This window comes from Conger conger, chromosome 12 (assembly GCF_963514075.1).
Source record: "Conger conger chromosome 12, fConCon1.1, whole genome shotgun sequence".
NCBI lineage: Eukaryota > Metazoa > Chordata > Actinopteri > Anguilliformes > Congridae > Conger > Conger conger.
The window spans coordinates 9,685,291-9,705,807 of NC_083771.1; the positions used below are offsets into that span (position 1 = coordinate 9,685,291).

Below are 20,517 nucleotides of genomic sequence, written 5' to 3' on the forward strand. Positions count from 1 at the left end.
TATCACCACTCGCTTCTCATTGGCCATTCCTGAGGGCTGAGGGTTCTGACACCCTGAAAAGCTTTAATAATGGCAATGAACAGGTAGGCAGTGCTGTGTTGCATTGAGGAAAATGCCTTTCTCTTTGGTACTCGTCATAGATAACCCTGTTTCCAGGTCACCGTTTGTTGCCGTGTTGACCTCAGTCTCTCCGCTCTTGATCCAGGCATAATTCATATTTCCTAAAGTGGAAGGGCATTTGCTGCATTAGAAAAGTCTTTGTTCAGCCTCCACAGGCCGCTTGGCACCTCCCCCTCTCAGAACCTCCACCTCACGCTCAGGACTACTATCTGTTCTGGCTCCACGGTGGTGGAATGAACTCCCCGTTGAGGTCAGAACTATAGAATCTCTCCCCACCTTCAAGCGCAAGCTGAAGACACACCTCTTCAAGCAGCACCTCTCCCCATCCCTCCCTACCTCCCTGTGAACCTTAATTGTTTTCTCTGTGACTTGCTTTGTGTATCGGTATTTTTAGTTGGCTAGGTAAGCAGTGTTTGGATAGTTTTGCTCTGTTTGTTTGTTTGTTCAAAAAAAAAAAAAAAAAAAAAATTGGCCCTTGTCCTTATCTTTGTTGTACAGGTAGCAGTTGAAATTGTACTTCCCTCTAGAGTCTTTCAGCGAACTTATCCCTGGTTATGGGTATGCACTTTGTTGTACGTCGCTCTGGATAAGAGCGTCTGCCAAATGCCAATAATGTAATGTAATGTAAAAAAAAGAACCAAAGTCAGGACTTACTTTTCAGTAAACCTATTTGCATCAGTCACCCACTTCAATCATTTCTGATCAGTGCACCGGCAGCAAACACCTTCCTCTTAAATGTGTAACCAGCTCCACACTCAAAAACCTTTTAAACCTTTGCAATGATTTTCGCAGGTCATTAAAGCTCAGAAAATGTATCTGCTTTAAATGGGATTTTGGAAATATATTGGGGACACCCAATACGGTATGTGGCCCCTGGGGGCCAGTGAGTGTGTCAGACCCCTGCTCACCCTCCAGAGGCAGGACCCAGGGATGTGAGCACAATGCGTTCAGTTTTCCTTTGATGGAAAGAACAAAACAAGGAAAAACAGGAACAGCACTGCTGCTCCAGAGGAGGAAGGAAAAGTTTTAATCCGTTTGATGAGATGAATCGGTGCCTGTTATTATCGCGTGGTTTACCGGATTCGGGGAGAGAGGGAGGGAGAGAGGAAGAGAAAGAGAGGTGGTGGTGAGAATGTGTTCCTGTTAAAGCGCACAACCATACACTCACATGCTCTCACGCGAATGCATGCACAGGCTGGTGCATTAAGGGAGCGATACTGAGGCGGTCTTGCACGTTTTACTTTTGAAAACCTTTCATTAAATTCAACCAAGTGTTGGGCTATGAGCTCCAATTCCACAATGCTTTTGTGTTTGTGAAACGAGAGCAGACAGTCATGGGTATGGAACCCTAGTGAAACGAATCACGTGTAACCATGCCAAAGTAATTGTGACACGGCCAGGCTGGCTGGCCACCACTCCTGTGATTGTGAGCAGAAGTCCAGCTCTACTTTCTGCGGCAGAGCTGCTCCTCTGTCGGCCATTTTGGCTCAGAATGTGAATAGGTCCATCCAGGCTGTTCTCAGCTGGTCCCATCTCTTCCCCCATGGGATCTGCACCCCGTTGGTTATTGATTGACAGCACGGGGCCATCCCTGCTGCTCCTCTTTTGAAACGAGGCAGTCGGAGGTAAGGCAGTTGGCGAGGGCTTCACAAAGGCTTCCTCTACATGTGGTGCCACCATTAAAACTGTAGGGAGATACTTTCAGTTCAATTCAATTCAATTCAATTCAATTCAATTAATCTCAAATCAATTCATTGACACTGTCACAAGGAGAACTGACGCTTCACAGGAATATAAGAAGACTGGGACAGACGGTCTGAACCCTCCCATAGAATGGCAAGTGAGGTGAAGCCCCCCCTCCCCAGGGGAGAGGGAACACACTCAAAACAGCGATGAGAAAAAACTCCCCCAGTCATTAAAATCAGTCATTAGTAACTGAGAGGTGATGGGGAATCTACTCAGCAAATAACCAGAGTGGCTGAGAAGATTACCGCTCAGTGTGATATATCTCACATTATACATTATAATACGCTGCCTAATCATTATATAATAAAAGACAAACGTGCCCAATGTGTGTGATTTAGGAAAAGGCTATTGAGATTTTGGGAACATTTTTGTGCATTTTCAATGGAAACTTACATGTACCTGGTTTGTCAACATGCCATACACAATATGACTTACTGTACTCGACGTCACATACTGTATACATACAGCATGACTTAAACAACATGCCATATTGTATGCATTAGCACAAATATGTTCCTCTCAGTCTTTTGTTTTTAAATCAGAAATGCCTCACGACTCCTGAGGAATATTTTAACCAGGGTTGCCATGGTTACTTTGCGGCAGCCAATATGCCGTGGCTTCATTTCAGATTCTCCCCCAATTAATTTCCACACGCCCGAGGCGGTCGCCGGAGCGTGTGATTAATGCGAGCGTCTTTTTTCCTGAATGAAACATGGGCTTGCGATCACTGGCCTCGTTATTGATCCACAAATGTCAACCCGTTACAAACTGCCCGGGGATAGCTGCGGAGCCGCAGCCAGCTAGGGCCAAGACAACAGGATGCTGAACCGGAATACGAACATGGCCGAAAGCGCAGAGAAATTTCCATTTCGATCTCTGCTCCGTGCCCTTCTTGTGTAGAACTACTGAATCTAAGCAGGGCTGAGCTTCGTGATGATATAATGTGAGATCCCTACACAATCGAGATGCCAGTTAAGAAAGACTGATGGGCCAGTAGGTGGCACTCTTCCCAAATATAAATGTGACCTGCTTTATCAAAATCAACCGTATTGACCCAAAAACGTATAAACGGATCGAAAGAGGATAAAGTAAGCTTTCAAACGATACCAGAGTTATCTCTCTACTCCAGATATCAAGGGAGTTGTGTCCCGTTTCGACTTGACTGCCACCAAGCCTTGTTTCTGAGAAAAACGGCTTCAAAGTTTCGTTGCAAGGTGATTACTTGAGTCTGGGAGACTGCCCATACTGGGAAAATGTACTCTTGACATTAAGACATTAAACTAATACATTAACATGTAGCCACGAACGCAGCTACTTGTGACTGGTGAATGGTGACAAGCTGGCTAGCCTCCAAACAATGCACAACTCCGGTGTTACTTTCTCTTTGACATCTTGCGTTTAAAAGCTTAAAAACTACATTTTTACTCTGACATGGAGATTATGAAAACCAATGTACTGTTCTACAAATTGAAGCTGAATGCCTAAAACAGCCAGAAATGAACATTTATACATACATTTTTGTGAATTATGTGAAATTGGCCATAGCGACTTGATTATGATACAGTGGGTCAACATCACTGATTTCTTACCCTGTATTTTACAAAATAAAGTCCTTTTTAATTTTTCATTGCAATCATACAATAAAGTGACATGTATGTAAAAGTCAGCTGAATTGACGTGCGTCGCAGCACATCTAAGTGAAGGGTTAAGCCGTGCGACTGGTGTCTCCGCTTCAGCTGAAAGGCAAGGAGGTCACGAGAACATCAGCCAAGTACTGGCAGTGCCTCCGTCATTTTCAGCCTTTTTTTAAACTCCAGCGTGACTCAGCTGCGTAAAAGCGCTTTCACGGTCCATCAGAGACATCGGACAGGGACATTTTAAACGGGTCATACCAGGTGGAGTTTCCTGTGAATTTTAAACGACTGAAGGCTGTCTGAGGATACATACGTTGCCCCAGTTGCAAAGATCAAAGTCTTTACTCACTTAACAACCGCAACGTTTACTGATTGAGGCTGTTTCAGCAACGAGGAATTGCAAATCTTGAATAAGGCTGCGGATTTGGCCTTCGTGGTTCCTGGGGTGTATAGGCAAGCAATGTCAGTTTTGGTGACGAATGGGGGGGGGGGCACAGCTGCTACCCTACTGTGAGTGCTGATTGGCTATGAGTTGCAGCTGCCACCGTGATGCGAGTGCTGATTGGCTATGAGCTGCAGCTGCTACCCTGCTGTGAGTGCTGATTGGCTATGAGTTGCAGCTGCCACCGTGATGCGAGTGCTGATTGGCTATGAGCTGCAGTTGCTACCCTGATGTGAGTGCTGATTGGCCTGTGCGTGGGGCAGCTGCTGGGTCCTGCAGGTCTCCCAGGTAACCCAAGAACCGGAGATTCTGAGTGGACAGTGCCAGCAAGAACGATAATCTATCTATCAACTAAAATGTAAATGGTAATGGTAAATGGTTGGCATTTATATAGTGCCTTCATCCAAAGCGCTGTACAATTGATGCTTCTCATTCACCCATTCATACACATACACGCACACCAACAGCGATTGGCTGCCATGCAAGGTACCAACCAGCTCATCAGGAGCATTTGGGGGTTAGGTGTCTTGCTCAAGAACCCAGGGTGTGATTTGAATCAGCAACCCTCCGACTGCCAGACAACTGCTCTTATCACCTGAGCCATTGTCGCCCCAAATTAAAATGTGGTCAGGTCACTGTTCTCAGTCACCTTGTCTGGCTGGATAAAAGATTAAATCCTTTTTTTCTCATGGGATTTCAGTGTGAAAATAACGAAAATGTGCACTATTTTCAAACATTTACACGATTAATTTGTTACCAGTGCAAAATCTGTCGACAGCAGCTTCATAAGAACACAAATGCGATCATGCAGACACACATGCCTTAATTCATAATATGAATCTTGGTCTCAGGTGTGTCTCAGGTGTGTCTGGGTGCTGTATGATGTGTGCTGTATGTCTCAGGTGTGTCTCAGGTATGTCTGGGTGCTGTATGATGTCTGTGAGCTATGTCTCAGGTGTGTGTTAGGCCCTGGTCCTTATCTTTGTTGTACAGGTAGCAGTTGATATTGTACTTCCCTCTAGGGTCTTTCAGCGCACTTATCCCTGGTTATACTTTGCACTTTGTTGTACGTCGCTCTGGATAAGAGCGACGGCATTAATGTAATGTAATGTAATGTAATGTGTGTCTTAGCTATGACTCAGATTCTGAGGTGAGTCTGAGTTGAGGTGAGCCTCTGGTAAATCTGCCTCTCAGTGCTGACGCCACACTTCCTGTTTCTGCGCAGGGACTTCCTGCCCCGCGGCTCTGGCATCGTCACCCGCCGTCCCCTGGTCCTGCAGCTCATCCAGTGTCCCACAGGTAAGGGCCTCCTGGTCACCCCCTGCAGGTCACTGTGGGTACTGCATGTGTGAATGTTTTTCCCCCAGTTACAGTTTTTTCTGATTGCTTAGGAACTATCTTTGAATACAGGCTTTTTTTTGCAAAATTCAACACACTAACTGTGTGTGTGAGTGAGTGAATTTATGTGTGTCTGTGTGTGAGTGTACGCATCTGTGTCTGTGCATGTGTGTTTGTGCGTGCATTTGCGTGTGTGTGTGAGTGTGTGAGTGTATGTGTCTGTGAGTGAGTGAATGTGTGTGGGTGCGTGCGTTTGTGTGTGTGTTTGTGTGTGTGACTGTGTGAGAGAGAGTGTATGTGTCGGTGTCTGTGCATGTGTTTATGTGTGTGTGTTTGTGTGTGAGTGTGTGAGAGAGAGTGTATGTGTCTGTGCATGTGTTTATGTGTGTGTGTTTGTGTGTGAGTGTGTGTGAGAGAGTGTGTGTGTGTGTGTGTGTTTGTGTGTAAGTGTGTGTGCTGCATATGGAGGTGCAGAGCCAATCACAAGGTCAGCCCTTGTAGAGGACAGAGGCTCTCCCTGCAGATAGAGTTCCTCCTGTCGGCTCCCTGGTGAGTTTTGGTGGATAAGGATGAGGAGCAGTGTTTCATCTTCACATTAGATAAAATAAGGTAACAGGACAAGTGTGGACTGGCCCCCTTTCCTCAAAAGTAATAATAAGGTTGGGAATTAGATATTGAGTGGAGAATTTCTTTTTCCAAGACTGTGATTAAATGGAAACTGAAAGAAGTAGAATCTGAGATAAAATGCACAATATTGTATGTGCTGTTGGGTGGACCTTTCAAAATACTACTGAAGTGATATGCTGGATAGATGTAATTAACAGATAGATGTCATTGTAAGCACACCAATAAGCTCCTTCAGAAATAATGAAGGTGAATGCTAGCTTCAGATTTATTTTGCCATGTCATGATTCTAAACAACAAATGCTGACAATGCATGCCACAGATTCCTGGAATGGATCCATTATCTATCACGCTAAGGGAATTCATGATCTCAGGCCAAGGGAGTCCATTATCTATCAGCCTAATGGAATCTAATATCTGAGATAACTCACATTTCTGATCATTTATATATTTTTTAGCTGAATGTATTTTACTGGCACAGTTCAGGATAAGAACCATCTGTTCAAAAATTCGCTTCAGCCATCCTCTTTAGCACAGGTGCTAAATGAAATTAAATTAAATGCTATTGCAGTTTTCCAGTGGACTGGCTTGAATATGGGACAATACGCTCTCAGAAATAAAGTGACAGTGGAGGTGCGTTTGTGTTCTTTGAGGATCTAATTTCCCAGATGTACACTGAAAGTACAATAATGTTCTCTTTGGGTACAAATGAGTACATTTTCCAAGCAAAAAAGGAACAAATTAATTGTATACTGCTGGCTTGAGGTAAAATTGTACGTACCCATATGGTAGCGACAAGCATTTGTACCTTCTTAGGCACCTTTCTGAGAATGTATGTTATGTTGGGGAATTGCACATGTAAATCTCAGACTGCTGATTGTCTTCCTGGCTGGGGCCCTGGTGTTCCACCCCTGACCAAGGTGCATACTCTGAATTGCAATACAATATGCTGTGAGCACTTATTTAGCTATTTATTAGAGTTATTAAGTCTTCTGCTGCTGAAGCATATCCACTAGGAGGTTTAAATATTTTTCCCCATTCCGATGGTTGATGTGAACATTACCTGAAGCTCCTGACCCGTATCTACATGATTTTACGCATTGCACTGCTACCACCCGATTGGCTGATTAGATAATCGCATGAATAAGTAGGTGTACTCGGTGAGTATATATCCAGCTGTATAAATTGTATGTAAAAAAAAAAAAAAGTTACTCTGGATAATATTATCTGCTAAATGCCTAAAAATGTATATGTATGTACAATGTGTGCATTAATACTACATTAAAGCTTGTGTTAAATTAAAATATTAGAATTGCTTATATCAGTGGCAGTGACCATCCAGGGAATGCACTATTTACAGGGCTAGTTTTTTTTCCCTTTTATTCTTTTATTCTTTATTCTTCCTTCTTGGTTGACTTGCCGGAATCTGGCCAACACTGCCCCCTGGTGTAGAGCAGTGGCACTGAACTGCTGGGTCATTATACTTCCAGGATGAATTGTTCTGTTTTCTGGCCACCCTGTTCTTTCCATTTTCATCCTGTGTCTCTCTCCCCTCTCCTCCACACCTATTCTCCTCCTCTTCTTTCATCTCTCTCTCTCTTCCCTCTCCCCCTCTCCTCTTTTCCTCCATCTTTTCTTCTCCCATCTGTCCTTCCTTTCTCCTCTTCATTCCTCTCTCTTCCCTCCTCTGCGCCACTTCAATCTAATAATAATAAAATAAACATCTGCCTGCCCTCTGTCCTTGCTCAACTCCTGCCCCTTCTTCTCTCCTTTATTCTCATCTCCTCTCCTCTTTCTTCATCTGTCCTCTCCTCTGTTCTTCTCCTGGTCTCCTTTCCCCTTTCACTCTTCATTCTTTCATGCGCTCCTCTCTCAGAGTATGCAGGGTTCCTGCACTTTAAGGGGAAGAAGTTCACTGATTGTCCCCCTCTCCCCTCTACCTCTCCCCTCCTCTCTCTCTCTCTCTCTCTCTCTCTCAGAGTATGCGGAGTTCCTGCACTGTAAGGGGAAGAAGTTCATTGATTTCGATGAGGTACGGCAGGAGATTGAGGCGGAGACAGACCGGGCCACAGGGCAGAACAAGGGCATCTCCCCAGTGCCCATCAACCTGAGGGTGTACTCTCCACACGGTACGAGCACGATCGCGGACAGACACGTGCACGTTCACGTGAACGAGCACCAGCACAATCATGTGGACAAGCACAAGCACGGGCACGTTCACGTTTACGTGAATGAGCACCATTCTTGGGCATGGTGCTACCACACTACAACACAATCTGCACACAATCAGCTCCCCTGTAAAGTTTACAGAATGTAACTTTGTTTGTTGGGGGGTTAGCAGTCATATGGATTTTCTGAAGGGCTGGAAAGCAGTAAGTAGTGTTATTACATGCTCACTGACTGGCGGTGAAACGCTCCTGTGAACGAGGTATAATCTGAAAGGTTTTCCTCTGGCTATTGGTTGTCCACCCTGGCCAATGGAATGTGATATTCGGTAAAGTACAAACTCTGACTCACTGGAGTCATGCACAAGAGTCATGGCAACTGAGTCAGGTGACAGACAGGGCGAGATCAGTGCTAATACGGGAGTATGTCATATACGAGGGGTTAACACTTCTTTTACATGCTCTACACAAGAAACATGTAAAACAATGCAACGAGCAATGAAATTACCATTTTTTGTGTTCTTGCAAAGCTAATTTTGTAACGCAATGCATACCTGTGGTTCAATTCCATGCATTTCCATTAGAGGTGCAAATACAAGAACCAAATACAATACAAATGAAGAAGTAATCATTTCTGGTGTATGCTGCTTTGATGAATATACCATCTTCTCTTTTTTTCTTTTGGTGGTAAATGAAGATATATTCCTGCAAAGATTAATTTACAGTAGCCATTTTAAACACACTGCTCCAAAGTTACTCACTCCTACAAGATTATCTAAGGCAGCCATCCTGTGAATTGGCACTGTATAGACTCAGCTAGGACTAAAACAGTAGGTAAAAGGCCTGATGTGGAGGTATTTGGGGGTATGTGGGGGTAGGCTGGCTGTCTCACAATGTCTTTTCAATACTGTCCTTAGTGTAGCATTTTAGTGTTTATGGTTGTTTGTTTTTCATGCATGCTTAAAAAAAAAATTCATTTACATACACCATTCAGTTAGCCACTGTAAATGTATTGGTTAACCAGCCACCAGCTGTTTCAAAACATAGTTTAAGCTGGTTAAACCATGTCAAGCTGGGAGCTTGTCTGAACTGGTCAACCAGCTAAAGCATGTCAAGCTGGGAGCTGGTCTGAACTAGTCAACCAGCTAAACTATGTCAAGCTGGGAGCTGGTCTGAACTGGTCAACCAGCTAAACTATGTCAAGCTGGGAGCTGGTCTGAACTGGTCAACCAGCTACCTGCTGTTTCAAAACCTAGCTTGAGCTGTTTTTTTCCATCAGCGTTTCTCACCCCAAATATCTCCTCTCCTCTCCTGCCCTCCTGTGCGCCCCGCAGTCCTGAACCTGACTCTGGTGGACCTGCCGGGGATGACCAAAGTGCCGGTGGGGGACCAGCCCGCGGACATCGAGAGCCAGATCCGGGACATGCTGATGCAGTTTGTGACCAAGGAGAACTGCCTGATGCTGGCCGTGTCTCCTGCCAACTCTGACCTGGCCAACTCCGACGCCCTCAAGATCGCCAAAGAAGTGGACCGGCAAGGTGAGCGCATGTGGCCTGGGTGGGGCTCGGTGGAGCTGAAGGGGTGCTCATTGGCTGCTTAAATGGGTTTGATAAAACATTTGTGTGTGTGTGTGTGTGTGTTTGTGTTTGTGTGTTTGTGTGCCTGTGTGTGTGTGTATGCTTGTGTGTGTGTGTGTGTGTGTGTGTGTGTATGTGTATGTGTGTGTGTGTGTGTTTCTGTGTATGTGTGTGTTTGTGTGCCTGTGTGTGTGTATGTGTATGTGTCTGTGTGTGTGTGTGCATGCTTACATGTGTGTGAGAACAGGTCAGCGCACGATCGGTGTGATCACCAAGCTGGATCTGATGGACGAGGGCACGGACGCTCGAGACATCCTGGAGAACAAGCTGCTGCCACTACGCCGAGGTGAGCATGGACACTACGGTCAGGACACTACTGAGCATGGACACTACAGTCAGGACACTACTGAGCATGGACACTACAGTCAGGACACTACTGAACATGGACACTACAGTCAGGACACTACTGAGCATGGACACTACAGTCAGGACACTACTGAACATGGACACTACAGTCAGGACACTACTGAGCACGGACACTACGGTCAGGACACTACTGAGCATGGACACTACGGTCAGGACACTACTGAGCATGGACACTACAGTCAGGACACTACTGAGCATGGACACTACAGTCAGCCCAAGCCTGAACAAGGGCATTTATGCTTATGATAAAAAGAACAGGACCAAGCATGGAGCCTTGGGGCACACCATCAGATATCTTGAAGTCAGCAAATGCAGTGGCATCAGCAGAAATAAATGCTGTGTTCTCTTATAGAGGAGGGTTGCTTTTGAATGCAGCATTTAATGCATTAGGGTCTAGTGTATAGATTTACAAGCACACTGTTGTTTTCTGTAGTGCTTGGGGTATTTTTGGCATCATTGATAAACTTTGTACTTACAGTGGTGGTGCTCTGACCACATCTAAAGCCTGACAGGCTTTGTTCAAAGCACCACTAATAGAAGTATTGATAGTAGTATTTTGAATATATATTCTCAGACATTTTCAAAACACTATAGTTATAGAATAACTTCTTGAGTCAGAACCTTGGTGGATGAGGGGGGATTGAGCGTTTATGATTTGTCACACAAGGTTTTGTCAGTGACTACATAAGAAGACAGTTTGATAGGTCAGGTTGGAAAAGAGACAAAAAAAAACTTAATAATCGCAGAAGTGATGATGTACAGTGCACGCAGTCATTTTAATGAGCCTGTCCTTTCTGCTCTACTCAGCAGAGTTTGTCTCAATATCTCCCTCTCGTGGCCCTGCTGGTATTGCAGTCAGTGAACACTCTGTGGTGTGGACCTGTTTACATAAGCACAAGGAAGGCGAGGGGAAAAATAATCTTGATTTCAGTGACACATCTGGAAAAAACGTCTCCTCACCCCTCCCTTCACCCCCGACAAAAACCTCAACCCCCCCCCCCCCCCCCCCTTTCTGCTGTCCCAAAGAGTTGCTGCTGATCTCGACAATAAAATATATTTGTGGGAAACCCTGTAATGAAACTTGCTGATGTGAGCTTTTTTCCATCTGATCCCAAGTTGGGTTACTGCCCATCTACACAAATCAGAGACTGGTCTAGCCACGTATTTCATGTCCGAAAAAGTCTTAGCGTGTTTAATCTGCTGTCCATGCGTGTATCTCACGATAAAGACAAGGCGCTCCTTTCCTTCCCAAATGGGATGAGCGCAGGCTTACGGAATGAGCAGGCTCGGGAAAACTGTCCGGGGCGAGGAAAACGTACTCCTTCCAGCCGTTTATTTCTCCCTTTACACATTCGTCCTTTTCCTCTTCATGGAAAAAAGAAAAAAAAGCTCAATGCTCATTAATCTTCTCCCTGTAGGGCCAAGAATAATTTCACTCATGGCGGTCTTTCAGAAAATACACTACAGATGTGTATTAGAATTGTAATATACTGTATGTATATATTTATGTACATACATTGGAGTTGGCCTAATTTATGAGTAGGTTTCTGGAGGTCTGTGGTTTTTCTGGGCAAGCGGCAGGTGCTGGAGCAAATGGGGATGGGGGTGGGGGTGGGGGATGGGGGGGGGGTTGCGTGGGACCCTGCCAATGGATCCCGTCCCCTACTGTCGACCACATTCAGCCCTGAGGTGCAGGATTCAGTCTGGGGGGCCGACCACATTCAGCCCTGAGGTGCAGGATTCAGTCTGGAGGAGGGGGGGGGGGTCCATGACTGGGGTCAGGAAGGTTGGTGGTTCAAGCCCCGGTGTAGCCACAATAAGATTGATGCAGCCGTTGGGCCCTTGAGCAAGGCCCTTAACCCCCACATTGCTCCAGGGTGAACAACCACTATTACTATCGGTGATATTTATAAGTGCCCTCGTGGTTCGACGTGGTTCTCCCATGGCCCCCGTTTCAGTGCTCATGTCCTCTGCAGGGTACATCGGGGTGGTGAACCGGAGTCAGAAAGACATTGACGGAAAGAAGGACATCAGTGCTGCCATGGCGGCCGAGAGGAAGTTCTTCCTGTCGCACCCAAGCTACAGGCACCTGGCCGACCGCATGGGCACGCCCTACCTGCAGAAAGTGCTCAACCAGGTGAGTGTGCTAACCTTAGCTAACATTCGCCAACATATTCCAACTTTTTTCTGTGCGACACAAACGTTAGCTAACGTTAGCTAACATTTTTAAAAGATTGTGCACAAACAGAAATGGCTGCTGACGGGGAAAACACAGAGAGAACAAAAACGTAGAATTATTTGTCAGTCAAAAGTTTGACAGTTATAATACACTTTAATCAATGTAATATTTGTTCTTACCTTGACAAATAAGGTAAGTAATGAATCAGCTAGCAGGCATTGTTAGTTCTAAGTCACACCCATTTGTATTAAAAATGTTAGAATGTTAGAATGTTAGTTCACAATCGTTCAATAGTGACTGTTTGCTGCAAACTATAATTTGCTGTGAATGTGCGCTGTCTTGAACACACGTCAGCTATCACTCCCAGTCAGCTCACGGTTTTGGCCCCACCATCTTGACTTCTACTTGCAGCAACTGACCAACCATATCCGAGACACGCTGCCAGGGCTCCGTGCTAAACTGCAGGGCCAGCTGCTGTCAATAGAGAAGGAGGTGGACGAGTACAAGAACTTCCGCCCTGACGACCCCTCCCGCAAGACCAAGGCCCTGCTGCAGTGAGTGACCCCCCCCCCCCCCCCTCCACACACACACACACACACACACACGGCACAACATACACACACACACACACACACACACACACACACACTCATACACACACACACACACACACACTCACACTCGTGGGGACACCCTGTCACAGAATTGAAGAAAATACACACACACTGTACATACACACACACACACACACACACTATATCCACAGACACACACACACTTATTCTGATTTCATTGTGGGGACACAAGTACTGACAGTGACTTGTGGGGACTTCCTGTTCCAGACATGTCACAGAGTTGAAAGAAATACACGCACACATATATAAACACACAGGTACACAGACACACACATATAAACACACAGGCACACACACACATATAGGCACACAAACATGCAAATATGCATCACTTAAACAGCCCCTGCATGACGTATATATAATAGTACACGGCACTGCCCTGAATTACACAACACTTGAGTATACATAGGAAAAGATGTATATGCAAACTGATGTGTATGCCCTCCCTCCCTCCCTAGGATGGTGCAGCAGTTTTCTGTGGACTTTGAGAAGCGCATTGAGGGCTCGGGGGACCAGATCGACACCTACGAGCTGTCGGGCGGAGCCAGGATCAACCGCATCTTCCACGAGCGCTTCCCCTTCGAGCTGGTCAAGGTGCCGCTCCATTTACTGCCCCACCTTTCCCAAAAACACCAGTAAAAAAGTGCCTGACAACACGCGTGTTTCCCAAGAACAGGCCTCAGGCTCAATAAATCACACACACACACACAAACACACAAACCTAGATAAATATATACTGACAGACTCCCACAAAACCATGCAGCCTGCGTAATAACACACTGCACCAGGGACCAGCCCTTAGCAGAGAAATGTCATACAGCTCAATGTCAAGTGTGTGTGTGAGTGTGTGTGAGTGTGTGTGTGTGTGTGTGTGTGTGTGAGTGTGCAAGTGTGTATGCAAGAGTCCGTAGGTGTGTGTGTGTCTGTGTTGAATGTGTGAGAGTGGATGTGTGTGTGTGCACTGCTGATGGTCGTCTGAGTCTTGTGTGGGGGAGTGAAGGAAAGTTGCCAAGTTCTGAACGCAGAAAAAACCCTGTTAAACCAGCTGTTCCAAGACAAACTGCCCCAAACAGACAGACAGCCCCATTCCAACTGCACCAGATTCAGCGAAGTCAGAATGGACCAAACTGCAATACGATGCTAACGAAATGAGCATTACTTACTGCGAAGCAGAAAGCGCAATACTCAGCAGATTACACAGCCTTATAACACACGTACAGTGCAGCACACTACATCGACCACATCGGAGAAATTACAACATTGGAGGAAAACGCCAATGGATCCCTGCCTGGCTGTCTCTAACACGGTCTGCCCCCGAGAAGTAAGACTATAACCTTCAGCAGATCAGCACCAAGCTGCAACAAATCTGATAAATATGGAGAAATTAGAGAACGTTTCTTTCCAAAATACAAAATGACGTGCCAAAGGCCCAGAGCCAAACACATGCAAACGCTCTCAGGAAGGGAAAGGTGCGGGGTGAATTTGGCTGTGCAAACTGGGGTGGCTGGTGGCCAGAGATGACATCACAAAATCAAAAATGATTTTATTACCTTTCTGTTGCTACACAATCAATGCGCTTTCGCAATACGAAGTCCTGGAATTTCAGCTGGGGGGGGGGGGCAGAGAAATGTGAGCAGGGAGAAGAGGAATAGGGGGAGAGAAAGAAATACAGAGAGGAAGAAAAAGAAAAGAAAAATAATTAATTTGATTTTGATTGAATTTTTTTGATCTGATTTTTAAAAACACTTCAAAGGTTTACATGATGATCAATGTCAGCTTAGTAAAGTGAGTGCTAAACATTGTACACAATAAAAAAGTTATTGGTAAATGGTATGGTAAATCAAACAGCTAAAAAAGATAATTAATCTAAAAACACTGGCAAAGATTAAATGGACATTTCTGCAGAGCAAATGTCTCATTAAAACACCACTGTTGGATAAAACCTTCAGTATCACCTTTCTTTCGAGAATCTAAACATCAACCTACACTCGGGGGGGGGGGGGAAGGAGGGGGGAGAGGTGGGGAGAGGGAAAGAGGGAGAGTGACATAGGACGAGGGGTGGGAGACACAGGAAGAAAGGGCGAGAGAGAGTGGGTGGGAGAGACAGGAAGAGAGAGAGAGAGGGGAGGAGAGAAGGAGAAAAACAGGAGAGAGAGAAGGAGAAAGAGAAAGAGGAGAAAGAGAGGAGGAGAAAGCGAGAGCGAGAGAGGAGGAGAAAGAGAGATAGGAGAGAGTGAGGAGGAGAAAGAGAGAGAGAGGAGAGAGAGGGAGAGAGAGGAGAAAGAGAGAGGAGAGAGAGGAGGGGAAAGACAGAGGAGAGAGAGAGGAGGAGAGAGAGAGAGAGGAGAGGGAGAGAGAGAGAGGGGGAGAGAGAAGGAGAAAGAGAGAGATTAGAGAGAGGGTGAGTCATAGGTCCAAACTGAGGCTTCTTCAGGACCATTACGAGTGGTTTCATGACTAAAACATTCCGTTCCCTCCGTCCCTAAAAAAAAAGAAGAAAGGAAGACTCCCCACATCTACAATGAAATTCTCTGTCTGGAGGGGTACAGGATGTGCTGCGGTCAGCTTGGGTTCGAGCCGCCAGTCTGAGGAAGCCATGCGCTTTCCCAAGATGCACTGCTCTCACTCACTTCACACTGAGTGCACCTTCAGGCTATCACCAGGGAGTTATCAATCATAACTGCTTAAGCTGCTTTTTTACTGCTGGTGTAGAATTCTACACTCAGTGAGCACTTTATTAGGTAGACCTGTACACCAGTTTGTTCAGCTAATATTTAATCAGCCAATCACGTGGCAGCAACTAAATACATAAAAGAATGCAGACATGGTCAAGAGGTTCAGCTGTTTTTCAGACCAAATGTCAGAATGGGGAGGAAATGTGATCTAAGTGACGTTGACCGTGAAATGATTGTTGGTGCCAGACAGGGTGATTTGAGTATCTCAGAAACTGTTGATCTCCTGGGATTTTCACGCACAAGTATCTGGAGTTTGCAGAGAATGGTGCAAAAAACAAAAAACATCCAATGAGCAGAATTTCTGCGGGCAGAAATGCATTGTTAATGAGAGACATCAGAGGAGAAGGGCCAGACTGGTCAAAGCTGACAGGAAGGTGACAGCAACACAAATAACCACACATTACAACAGAGGTATGCAAAAGAGCATATCTGAACACACAACGCATCAGACCTAAAGTGGATAAGCTACAGCAGCAGAAGTCTGAATAAGTGTAAAAAATAAGTCTAATGAATACCTAATGAAGTGCTCACTGAGTGTATATCACTATCTAGTGTATAACATATCTATTGTTTTCCACCATAAATCTCTCTTTTATTTAAATAGCAGTTACTATACACTACCACAGTTAACTCTAGTAACTGAATTATTCATAAGCACCCGCCATGCTTTATGATGGCTGCCTTAGCAATAAGTAGCTCATATTTACGCAGTACAGTCATAGCACTTTACTACAACTACAAAAACTCGTATCTTTATGGTTCAGTGATACTAATACTGTAACTGTGGCAGAACACAAGTGATCTCAGAAACCTCTTCGTACCACCTCATGACCACCACAGGAAACTATGCCTCCACACCAGAAGAACTGATTCATTCAGAGGAATGATTAACTTCCCTGGGCCAGAAACACTCTGACTCGGCCAGTCATTGCAAACAGATGATCGCAGTCCCTAAAGTCTGTCACTGCTGCACTTTGGTAAACGATTGTGAAAGGCCAGGGTTAGATGTTGGCTGTGTGTGTATGTGTGTGTGTGCTGTGTGTGTGTGTGTGTGTGCGTGTGTATGTGTTTGTGCTGTGTGTATATGCGTGTGCGCGTGTGTGTGTATGTGTATGCGTGTGCGCGCTGTGTGTGAGTACGATTATATGCTTTTATTCTTGTTCCCAGATGGAGTTTAATGAGAAGGAGCTTCGTAAGGAGATCAGCTACGCCATCAAGAACATTCATGGAATAAGGCATGTCTATCTCACCGTCCCTGCCCGCCCCCACCACTGTCCCACTCTGTCTGTCTGTCTGTCTGTCTGTCCTGCGGACTGTTCCGCCCATATTAACCCCAGAACCCTCAGCCCCGCACCCAGCTTAGTTGTGCTGCTGAACTCTGGGTTAGGAGCTCTCTGTGCGTCTCCCTGTCCCCGTCTGCCTGTCTGTCTGCTCGTTGTGAGCGGTGGGGAGATTTCTCTGTTCTGGGTGGTGCTTGGAGCCCCATAACTCAAACAGGGGAAGCATTTTGTTTTCTGAGTTACGAGCAGGTGCATATACTGTATACTTTGGGGTTCACTTTGCCCTGTTCCACTTACACTTTCCTCATTTTTTAAACAAACTCCCAGTCAGCCGTAATTCCCAAGAGCTTTTACACAGACGGAGGTAGAGGTAGAGGGGCTAACGTAGCTCTAGGGCCAGTCTCGAGGGCTCCCATGCAGGGTAGTCATACGGCAAGACTTACTCACGTAATTATGGAATTTCCCTGGGTTTCCATTCAGGGATGTGTGAGGCCATTTCCTGGCCTCCACGGTGAAGGCGGAATGAGTCAGAAGTGAAGTGAATGTAGCCAGAATAACCATTGGCTAGTTTACTTATTTTCCACACCATTAGAATACTATGTCCTGTCTCACCGTCGAGCCAACAGGTGTATCAGTCACATTATCTCTGTTTACACAACATGGTCTGAAATGGTGAGCACCGTAGATATAAAATAAATAGAACACCATTCTAGATTCTAGATTCTATGGTGGTAGGGCTGTTATCACATGATCGATTTGAGGGCCAGAATCGTTTTTTTTTTTAGCTGCACCACATACATTCGGTACACAGAGTGAAAAAAACGTTTTGATGGTGTAGCCCCGTAAACCTTTTATAAAGAATTAGGTTTTGTTTGTTGTTATTGCTATTATCGTTATATGTTTTCGTATATTGTTATTTCCTGTGGGGTGGGGGGGGCTTCTGTTCGATTAACACTTTTTTTTCTCGCTCGACCCTCCTTCCCTGTCCTCCGACGCTCCCCCTCCCCCGTTTGGGCGTGGCTCCTCTCTGTGCGGGACAGAACTGGCCTCTTCACTCCGGACATGGCCTTTGAGACCATTGTGAAAAGACAGATCGGGAAGATCAAAGAGCCCTGCCAGAAATGCGTGGACATGGTCATTTCTGAGCTAGTCAATACCGTTAGGCAGTGTACCAAGAAGGTAAAGCTACTGCCCCCCAGACCTCACCCCCTCCTACTGTGAGCCTCTACCTTCTCCACCGTCACCCCTGGCGGGGTGGGGTAGGGGTGCACGGGAGCTGGGGGGGTGGCAGGGGTGTGTTTTAGCGGCTTCGGACAGGGGGTTTTGTTGTACTGCGGCCCGGGCATGCCACCTTAGCTTGCTGTGTAGAATCGGTGGTGTCCGGATGCTGGGGTTCACTTTGGCTGCCTTTAGAAAAAGAATCAGAATTTTCCTAAACCGTTTTTATTGGCTGAGCTCAGGATTGTATCGCACCTGACTGACTACTTGTAATTGCATTCTCTGTCACTTTAGTACTCTTGCTCCATTATGATTTTAATCTGGTTTTACTGTAACTCGGCATACTAGTCTTGGAGTTTATGCACCTGATCAGGTCAGGGTTTAATCCATTTGTAGTCATCAACAATGAGTTCAGCCAATTGTGCGGCAGTATAGTTGGCACGTGATAGCTCGTTCCAGTGCTTATGGGAGGGGTGAATTCAAGAGCAAGTAGTGGCTGTTGGGAATTGTAGTTTGTTGCAGTGTTTTTGTAGTTTGTTATTAATGGACTCCAGGAGCACTGGATGGTTGCGTCCTTGCTGCTGGACCCGGCAGCCATTTTAGAGCCCCCAGCATCCAGGTGCCTGACAGAGATGCCAATGGCGTACACCCCACGGCAGGGAGAGGCAGAGCAGCAGGGAGTGAATTGGGAACAGATTAATGGAGACCGGAATGAACTGTGGGATGGGGAGATGGTGTTAGTGCTGTGGGACAGACATTGGGGGGTTCTGCTCTCACGGGTTTCTGCCTCCCGGGTGTACGGCCGGTATCCCAGGGTGCACGGCTGCCAGCTGTTGGCCATTGGAACGGCAGGCCCGGCTCGCTCTCTTTCCCCCCGGGGCAGTGCTGTCCTGTCGGGGAGAGAGAGTGAAGCAGGGCCGGCCCTGTGTGGAGGATGGCGTATGGAGATACCAAATGTCTCACCTGCCTCTCTTTCCCCTGTGTGCTGTTTGTTTCCTCTCTTCTCCCCCCTTTCCACTCTGTTCTCTCTCCCTCAATCTCTCTCTCTCCCTCTCTGTCTTCCTCTCTTTTCCCCCCTTTCCACTCCGTTCCCTCTCTCCCTCAATCTCTCCCTCCCTTTTTCTCTTCTACCCCCTCCCTCTCTCCTTCTCTCTCACTTTCTCTCCCAATACCTCCCTCTCTCCTTCCTCCCTCTCTCCCTCTTTCTCTCTCTCTCTCTCACCCGTGCCTCTTGGCGCCCCCTACAGGACAGGCTTGTTTACCCCCGACTTGGCCTTTGAAGCCATAGTGAAAAAACAGATCCAAAAACTGAAGGAGCCGTGCTTGAAGTGTATAGATATGGTGGTGAGCGAGCTCACCTCCACCATCCAAAAGTGTAGCGATAAGGTAACCGGGACCGAAGGCCACGCCGCCCTCTCTGTGCTCGGCCTTGGAGCCACTCAGAGGCGGGGGTAGACCGATGGCTGGACTTCCAAAAACCAAAAACAAAAGACTGTGAAATACGATAAAATAAACACAGAGCTTCGATGCAAAGTAAGAGAAGGGATCTACCTCTGTTCTGGCAGAGAGGAGAAAATGTATATGTTTCTAAAATCGAATAGAAAAATCTATAATTCAACATGTGGGGAATTTGTTTAATAGATTTAAAAGTCAGAATATCATTTGACATACATTTTATGAAATATCATCTCAAGTACCATGTATTCTACTATGTATGCATATATGTATGTTGGAATACTTTTAATACTACAGTATGTTTTTTATTACATACTGTACATTTCCACACAACTGTATCTCTCAGTGACTGGAAATGAATTTGCTAATGGCACTTCAGCGGCTATGCACCGTGATTGGCTGTTTCACATTCATATAAAACAGTGATTGGCTGTTTCACATTCATATAAAACAGTGATTGGCTGTTTCACATTCATATAAAACAGTGATTGGCTGTTTCACATTGATATAAAATAGTGATTGGCTGTTTCACATTCATATAAAACAGTGATTGGCTGTTTCACATTCATATAAAACAGCTTCGTATTTTCAAACAGTGTAGCAGGACCTCAGACATCATACACCATGTTTGGCGAGTTAATGTTAATGTTAATGTTAATGTTAAGCATTACTAAAAATAACTACATCGTTTATTTCAAAGTTAAGGACAAATATTGGCATAATCCTGACCTGGGTTTTTTTAAGATTAAAAGGAAAAAAAAAAAACATTGCAGTGCAGCAGAAGATGAATTTAATTGCATTTCCTTGTATTAATTACCATCCCACTCCTCTCTGGGCTATTCCGCTGTTTTATATTTAATCTGTCTGTTAAAATATGAGAATTTTGTAAATGTTATGTTCATTAGTTTTTTTCCCCATTTTTAAAAACAAGCTTCCCACCTCT

General features: G+C 45.6%; 1 protein-coding gene across 1 annotated transcript in view; it reads left to right on the top strand.

Annotated features, from left to right (window-relative positions):
- The window catches only part of LOC133141493 (dynamin-1-like), a 67,866-nt gene that overhangs the window by 22,697 nt on the left and 24,652 nt on the right, over nt 1-20,517 (top strand). Inside the window, exons 2-11 of the mRNA XM_061262064.1 lie at nt 4,845-4,855; nt 5,137-5,241; nt 7,884-8,033; nt 9,404-9,607; nt 9,894-9,992; nt 12,049-12,209; nt 12,663-12,805; nt 13,345-13,480; nt 16,789-16,856; nt 17,942-18,080. Coding sequence (XP_061118048.1) covers nt 4,845-4,855; nt 5,137-5,241; nt 7,884-8,033; nt 9,404-9,607; nt 9,894-9,992; nt 12,049-12,209; nt 12,663-12,805; nt 13,345-13,480; nt 16,789-16,856; nt 17,942-18,080 — 1,216 coding nt within the window. The remainder of the gene's footprint in view (nt 1-4,844; nt 4,856-5,136; nt 5,242-7,883; nt 8,034-9,403; nt 9,608-9,893; nt 9,993-12,048; nt 12,210-12,662; nt 12,806-13,344; nt 13,481-16,788; nt 16,857-17,941; nt 18,081-20,517) is intronic.